Raw genomic sequence first — 7,776 nt, 5'->3', positions numbered from 1 at the left:
ACATCCAGACATCTGCTTGGTAGGATCACTTCACTTCATCCCAAACCTCCATGCAGTGGGACATCTGCTCCTTGAGGAACTACGCTGAGCCCAGAATTTTAGTCCAACTTCTCCAGAGGTTCAAGCGTTTCCAGAACACACCATTCTTCCGCCAACTCCCAACCAGACACCAGGAACTCAACCTGAGACAGAGGACAAGGACCTCCCTAGGAGGATCATCACCCCATCCAAACCAGTTCCTATAGCCTGTTTTCTTCCCTGCTGGGCAAGCCATAAACATAAGAGCTAACAGAACTAGAAGTCCTGGCCTTATAAGCTAAACCCGTGCCAATCACCTTTCTTCCCTTCTCCTTATTCCCACGAAGAGGCCCGAAATTTCTTTGCAAAATGGCTCATGTTAACCATAGTGGCTTTTACGGCTTATGGAGCCTATGCTAATGCCAGGGACAGTTCCAAGCACTATGCCAATTATTTGTCTTTTTAAAAAATCTCTGTCTTACACCCTGTTGACTTTAGAGGACTGGTTTACACCTTTCTGGGAAGGCCAGGCGCTTAACCCGGATCCCTACGAGCCCGTGCTCAGTAATGCTACCGATTCTGAGCAGAGGTCTGTATCCTCCTCTGAAACAAAGCATTTTTTAAATTTTTTAAAAGATTTTTATTTATTTATTTGACAGACAGATCACAAGTAGGCAGAGAGGCAGGTAGAGAGAGAGGAGGAAGCAGGCTCCCTGCTGAGCAGAGAGCCCGATGCAGGACTCGATCCCAGGACTCTGAGATCATGACCTGAGCTGAAGGCAGAGGCTTTAACCCACTGAGCCACCCAGGCACCCTGAAACAAAGCATTTCAATTCTGGCCTTTGCGGATCTGGTGTTGAAGCAGGGGGTCATTTCAGACTCACCACGCCCCCTACCTGCCCACACACGTGAAAGGGCGAGCTCCCTAACCCTCTCTCCCTTCAGCAGCGATGTCTAGGGGCTGTTTCCGCAGACCTGCCACTGAGGGAAGCCCCGCTGGCAAGCACTGAGAGAAAGGGAGTAGAAATAACAAATAGGCCGGGAGAGGTAGCTGCCAAAACAAACCAAATGCAAAAGGGCTGCTTGCCACCACCTCGGCTGGGCCCAGGCCAGGAGCATAGAGAGACAAGAACACATACGTGCAGAGAGACACATAGTTCCAGCAAGCTCCCTGCTGGATCTCCATGCTGCTACTGGGGGGCTCTGGGGCAAGGGAGCCTTGCAGTCAGTCAAGGCTGACAGGGGAACAAGGTGGGCGGTATGGAGGGTGGGGGGATCTGAGAGAAATGCCTCTCGTTTTGTCTCCATTAAGCATCCCGGGTGCTTCCTGCTTTCTGGCCACCCTGAGTGGCCTTTGAGTCCCACAACACACCCTATTCATGAACCCCCTTTGTGTATGCGGACCTCTCTGCTAGGTATGGCCTCTCTTCTCTTTGCCTGGCAAACTCCTATTCATCCTTCAATACCCAAAGTCAAAGGTGAAGCCATTTCGGACCCCACCCATTAGCCATCTCACTCTCCGCATTTCCAAATCACGGCTAGTCTTATTTCTTACATAACTCACTTCACTCGCAAAAATGGATGTATCTACCTTCCTAATGAAATGGGGGAGCTCCTTAAATGCAGGGGCTTTTGAATTGGTTTTGTATCTCCAGGGCCCACCCCAGGCCTTGGCCCACAGGAGGCACTCAGCATGTTTGTTTGAACGAAGCACTAGTCCTCCTGTAAGGAGTCTTTATGGAGTTGCTGGCAGTTATCACCCAGAATCTAAGTCCCTCGACAGGAATAACCAAGCTGGAGGGAAGGATTTTGACAAATGAGAAGCCTGATACTCAGAATCCCAAAGCATGCAAGCAAACTAGAGTAAAATTCTGTTACTATTAGATCAGAGGCTTTCAAACTCTTGTGACTTGCATCCACAGTAAAAAACACAATTTATATGATAACTAGCCCGTGTGTAGTACACACAGATCTGTAACTGAAAAGCACTAACAAAACATTACCATTTCAGGTCTGTTTCTGTAAAGAGAAAGAACTTTCCAAAAGGCTAGGACGGAGTAAATTGATTTCGAGACCCACAAACGGATCACGCACTTTTACAAACATTGCTTTCAATGACTTTAGCTTGATAAACATGAGAAATCAGATCCCCTCACAAATACACAAGCAAGGGCGCTTGGGTGGCTCAGTGGGTTAAGCCTCTGCCTTCGGCCCAGGTCATGATCTCAGGGTCCTGGGATGGAGCCCCACATTGGGCTCTCTGCTTGGCGGGGAGCCTGCTTCCTCCTCTCTCTCTCTCTGCCTACTTGTGATCTCTCTCTGTCAAATAAATAAATAAAAATCTTAAAAAAAAAAATACTCAAGCAAAAAATACTTATTACCTGTGTGCCCAGTAATTCAGGCAGGGGGCTCTCCTCTCCCACTAGAGCAGCCCACCCAGGTGCGTCTAAAGGGCTCTGCACCACAGCTGCTTGAAACCACTTGGGCCCAGCAGGACCCGGAATCAAATGAAGCGGTGTTACTCCCTGTCACAGAGCCTGACACAAAGGAGGTCCCAGTCTTTGCTCCCTTCATCCTTAAACTCTCCCTTTCCTCATCTTGGGAACCGCCATCAAAAGCCAACTGCTAGCGTGCCTGGGTGGCTCAGTGGGTTAAGCCTCTGCCTTCAGCCCAGGTCATGATCTCAGGGTCCCAGGATCGAGCCCCACATCTAGATCTCTGCTCAGCGGGGAGCCTGCTTCCCCCTCTCTCTCTCTGCCCACCTCTCTACTTACTTGTGATCTCTGTCAAATTAATTAATTAATTAAAAAAAAAAAAGCCAGCCGCTTCCTAAGTGTACAACCATCCCAGGTGCGCTTTCTCCAGCAGCCAAGAGTGTACACCTTATCCACTCGACCTGCCTCTGAGAGTACAAAAAAATTCAAATACTGGGATTCTTAGGCTTTTTGCTTGTACTAAAGCTTGTTTTGTTACACTGTCCAAAGTACTATTAATGCACTCTGCTGAGGCAGGAAACACTTGGGGTTCCCTCCTGTACATACATACTTGTAAAGGTTCCTACTCTCCCTTGCCCCATACATACAGAATTTACACAGGGGAGAAACAATGGCAGTGGGGTGGCTGCATGCTAACAAAATTGGTAGTTTTTATTGCCTAGGACGATGGTTACAGACCACAAAGACTGGGAAGACCCACTGCTTGGGCCCAACAAGAGACAATACTCTCCCTCTCAATTCAGAGTCCTCTGTACAAGAAGAGCCATATCTGAGCCTAGTTATGTGGGGGTGGGCGGGTAAGGTGGCCATCCTCATTTCCATTACTTGGGGGCAACCCTGAAGACCCGGATGTGGATGGCCGAGTTGTTGCGGATGCGGGTCAGAGGCTCTCGGGCATCAGTCTCTGGTTCCAGCTCATCGACCAGCTCCACGGTGGAGGTATTGGCAGCCACCTGCAAGGACCCGAAACTGCCCGCCTGCAGCTGTAAGGCAATGTTGATGGCACGGTTGATGGCCAGGCCCAGGCCATGAATGTAGATCTCACTGCACGAGTTCTGACCCCGAGCCCCTCCGTCCAGCAGCTTCTGGCAGCGGGCCAGCTGGGCCTTAAAGTCAGTCTTCATGTTGACATAAATGTCATTGGGCCTCCGGGGCAGGCGGTGGGGGAGCCGCTTCCGAAGGGTATACTCCACCGGGTCCAGCTCAGCCTCGACGGTCCCGCGGGGCTCTCGGTTTTCCGCCATGCTGTGCGCCCTGACGCGGATAAGGGAGGAGATCAGAGAGAGGGGACAAGCGACTTCGCTGCCTTCCCTACCCCGTTTCCAGCCCAAAGGGTGCAGACAGGAGGGGGCGCATTCAACTCCCCTCTCGCCTCCCAGCCTCGTCCCCTCCCCCTCACCTCAAGCTCCCGGATCTCCCTCACCCTCAGTTTCTATTCATTCTGGGCATCGCCCCCCACCTCAGGCCCCCACCGCACCCCCTTCCTCCGCGCCTACACTCTCCAGTCCACGGTGCTCTCCCCGAGCACGCGGCCCGCTCCCGGCCGAGCCACTCAAGTGCGGCGCCCACCCGCACGGACAGAGCGCGCAGCGTCGGACACACACGACCCAGGAAGAGAAGAAACGGCGGCGCTCAGCAGGATCGCGAGATCGCGGGCGCCGGGACGGCTCCGGGCTCCGGACGGGGCTGCGCAGTGCGCACGCGCGCCTGTCCCCGCGAGCCGCGAATCGCCCTCCCGGCCTCCGTTCTCCCCGCCCCTCTGGGCGCTCGCGCGACCGTGCGCTGCGTCTAAGTCACGCGAGAGCGACGGGAGACCCGCTCCACCATGTGTGCGCCACGCAAGCGGGGCGCGGAGGCAGGAGGCGTGTACCAAGTCAAAGCTCGGGAGGGTAAGCTTTCCTAGGCCTGTCCCAGTTCTTGGCCCACGGAAGGGTCCTGTAGCGGGGAAAGGGAGAGAGGAGACTCTAATAGGAGCGTGGAGGTTTGGGGATAGGGGCTGACAGAGACAACCGGGGGGGGGCTGAGAGTTCAAGAGAAGGTGAAGGGGCCTGAAGGCAGGTCTGGACTCCCGCGTCCATCGCAGTTTCTCCGGTCGGAGAAGGCGTAGCGGAGCTGGCAGAGCCGATCTCCCACCCAGGGTCCCTGCTGACAGAAGACGCGGCCTCCGGTCTCCCCTGTAGGACACGGGGACGCGTTCTTCTCCCCTGTCTCTTGGAAGGGCTGAGCCCCCAAGTCAGCCCTTAGGGACCCAAGCTATGAGCCGTAGGGCCAGCCTTCAAGGCTCCCCTCAGAGCTCGCAGACTCCCCCACCCCCGCTTTACCCACCAGCTAGCTCATCTGTCTCTGCCCACCCCAGCAGGGACCTGCGCCCCCTGGCGGGCAGGGAGGGACGGCGCCTCGGGATTCGTGGCTTCCAACGGCCGGTAGGGTTTCTCCCCTGACCAGATTGGTATAGCTTTTGGAGAGTTCCCTTCAAAAATGAGTTAGACCATTTAAAAACAAACACACACACACAAAACAAACAAACAAACAAACAAACAAACAAACAAACAAAAAAACCCACAACGAGTTAGAACTGCATCGGGGACCTAGAACTGTTAGCTGCTTGAGTTGCCCCAGCACTCAAATGAGGATGATAATTCGTTTTGCAACTGTGAAACTCAGTATAACCCTGTAAACTCAAGCCTACACATGTGAGTTGGCATTTTTATGACCCCATTTGACTAGAGGTTGGAAAGGGGTCAGGTTCCTGAAAACTTCTCTCCCAGCACCATTTAAATCCTGTAGTTCTCCTTTTAGTCTCAGATTCTTCCATAATCACAAGTTTGGGGGTTTTTGTGGGGGTGAGGAGGAAAGGCTGGCCACAGCCCTGTTCTGCCTCCAAAGTAACATTTGAGCTGATTTTTTTTTTTTTTTAGGATTTTATTTATTTGACAGGGAAAGATACAGCGAGAGAGGGAACACAAGCAGGGGCTAGTGGGAGAAGGAGAAGCAGGCTTCCTGCAGATTAGGAACCCTGATGCGGGGCTCGATCCCAGGACCCTGGGATCATGACCTGAGCCAAACGCAGGTACTTAATGCCTGAGCCACCGAGGCGCCCCTTGAGCTGATTTTTTGATGGATAAACAGGAGTTCTTCAGGGAACTAAGGAATATTCTGGAAACACTGAAGGGTATTTTAAAGATTTTATTTATTTATTTGAGAGAGAGAGAGAGAGCATGAGAAGGGAGAGCTTCAGAGGAAGAAGCAGACTCCCCGCTAAGAAGGGAGTCCATGGGAGTCAATCAGGCGGCTCCCTGATCCTGACCTGAGCTGAAGGTAGTCCTTTAACCAACTGAGCCACCCAGGAGCCCTGAAGGGTATTTGTAAAAGAATAGAAGTGCAATCTAAGCTTCCCCCTCAAGAAACTAGAAAATGAAGCACCAAATAAAGCCAAAGGAAGAGAAGTGAAGAAACAATAAACAAAACCCAATAAAACTGGACACAAAAACAATAGAGAAGCTCAATATAAAAGGTGGTTCTTTGGAAAAGATCAATAAAGTTGATAAGTATCTAGCAAGGCTGACAAAAAAGCAAGAACAAGAGAAGGAAAACTGGAGGTGCCTGGCTGGCTCAGTTGGTAGAGCATGCAACTTATTTATTTATTTGACAGAGAGAGAGAGATCACAAGTAAGCAGGGCAGCAGGCAGGGAGCTAAGGGGAAAGCAGGCTCCCCGCTGAGCAGAAGACGCCCCATGCGGGGCTGGATCCCAGGACCCTGAGACCCTAACCTGAGCCGAAGGCAAAGGCTTAACCCACTGAGCCACCCAGGCACCCCGAGCATGCAATCTTGATCAGGCGTTGTTGTCCCATGTTGGGGGTAGAGATTACTTAAATATAAAATCCTAAAAAAGAAGGAAGACCCAGTTTATGATTACCAGAAATGAAAGTAGGGATAGCACTAAAGATCCTCATATGCCAAAGATACTTACTTAGAGAATAATACCTAATACTAGACCTAATACCTAATAATACCTAATACTAGAGAGGCATACCTTAGGGATATTGTGGGTTGGGTTCCCAACCACTGCAAAAAAGTATCACGAGAAAGTGAGTCAAATTTTTTTGTTTCCCGGGACGCCTGGGTGGCTCAGTTGGTTAAGCAGCTGCCTTCGGCTCAGGTCATGATCCCAGCGTCCTGGAATCGAGTCCCGCATTGGCCTCCTTGCCCCGCAGGGAGCCTGCCTCTTCCTCTGACTCTGCCTGCCACTCTGCCTGTGCTCGCTCTCTCTCTCTCTCTGGCAAATAAATAAATAAAATCTTAAAAAAAAAATTTTTTTTTTGTTTCCCGGTACCTATAAAATTTATGTTTACATCATACTGTAGTCTGTTAAGTTTGCAATGGCATTAGGTCTAAAGAAGAGTATACATCTTGATTTGAAAATACTTTATTGCTGAAAAATGCTAATCATCATCTGAGCTTTCAGTGAATTGTAATCACTGATTACAGATCACTGTAGCAAATACGAGAAGTTTGAAATATCAAGAGAATTACCAGAATGACACACAGACACAGAAGTAGGCAAATGCCAGGAGCCTGGGTGGCTCAGTCAGTTAAACATCTGCCTTCAGCTCAGGTCATAATCTCAGGGTCCTGAGATCCATATGGGGCTTCCCTGCTCAGCAGAGAGCTGGCTGCTTCCTCTCCCCTTGCCCCTCCCCTTCTTGTGCAGATGCACTTTCTCAAATACCAAAAATTTTTAATAGACTTTATTTATTTTTTTTTTTAGAGATTTTACTTATTTATTTGACAGAGAAAGACACAGTGAGAGAGGGAACACAAGCAGAGGGTGTGGGAAAGGGAGAAGCAGGCTTCCCACCAAGCAGGGAGCCGGATGCGGGACTCAGTTCCAGAACCCTCAGATCATGACCTGAGCCGCAGGCAGACACTTAACTACTGAGTCACCCAGGGGCCCTATTTTTTTTTTTTTTCAAGATTTTATTCATTCCTTTGATAGCCCATGCAAGGGGAACAGCAGGTAGAGGGAGAGGGAGAACCAGGCTACTCAGTAGGGAGCCTGATGTTTGATTCCAGGATCCTGGGATCATGATCTGAGCCGAAGGCAGAGGCTTAACCCACTGAGCCACCCAGGCGCTTGAGTCCGAAGTTGCCAGACTGGTTCAGTATAAAAAAACCGATAGCTCTCATTTACCATATTAACGGCTAAATAAAACAATGTATATGATCTTCCCAATCAATGCAGAAAGAAACATTTAACATAAT

The 7,776-nt window shown here is 50.5% G+C and overlaps 1 protein-coding gene across 2 annotated transcripts; it reads right to left on the bottom strand.

The window, feature by feature from the left end:
- Nucleotides 1–3,124: 3,124 nt before the first annotated feature.
- On the bottom strand, nucleotides 3,125–4,194 carry POP7 (POP7 homolog, ribonuclease P/MRP subunit). Of its 2 annotated transcripts, none has more exons than XM_044232665.1 (2): nucleotides 4,010–4,194; nucleotides 3,125–3,767 (listed from the first exon to the last, which is right to left on the bottom strand). In XM_044232665.1, the coding sequence occupies exon 2, from the start codon at nucleotides 3,755–3,757 to the stop codon at nucleotides 3,335–3,337; it is 423 nt and encodes a 140-aa protein (XP_044088600.1). In that variant the 5' UTR covers nucleotides 3,758–3,767; nucleotides 4,010–4,194; the 3' UTR covers nucleotides 3,125–3,334. The 2 variants fall into 2 exon arrangements, with proteins under 2 accessions (XP_044088600.1, XP_044088601.1); XM_044232666.1 differs by having other exon boundaries at nucleotides 4,083–4,194.
- Nucleotides 4,195–7,776: the final 3,582 nt, after the last annotated feature.

The sequence above is a fragment of the Neovison vison genome, chromosome 14 (genome assembly GCF_020171115.1).
Source record: "Neovison vison isolate M4711 chromosome 14, ASM_NN_V1, whole genome shotgun sequence".
Classification (NCBI taxonomy): domain Eukaryota; kingdom Metazoa; phylum Chordata; class Mammalia; order Carnivora; family Mustelidae; genus Neogale; species Neogale vison.
The sequence above is the reverse complement of the archived record's forward strand: the minus strand, read 5'-3'. Positions and strand labels throughout refer to the sequence as shown.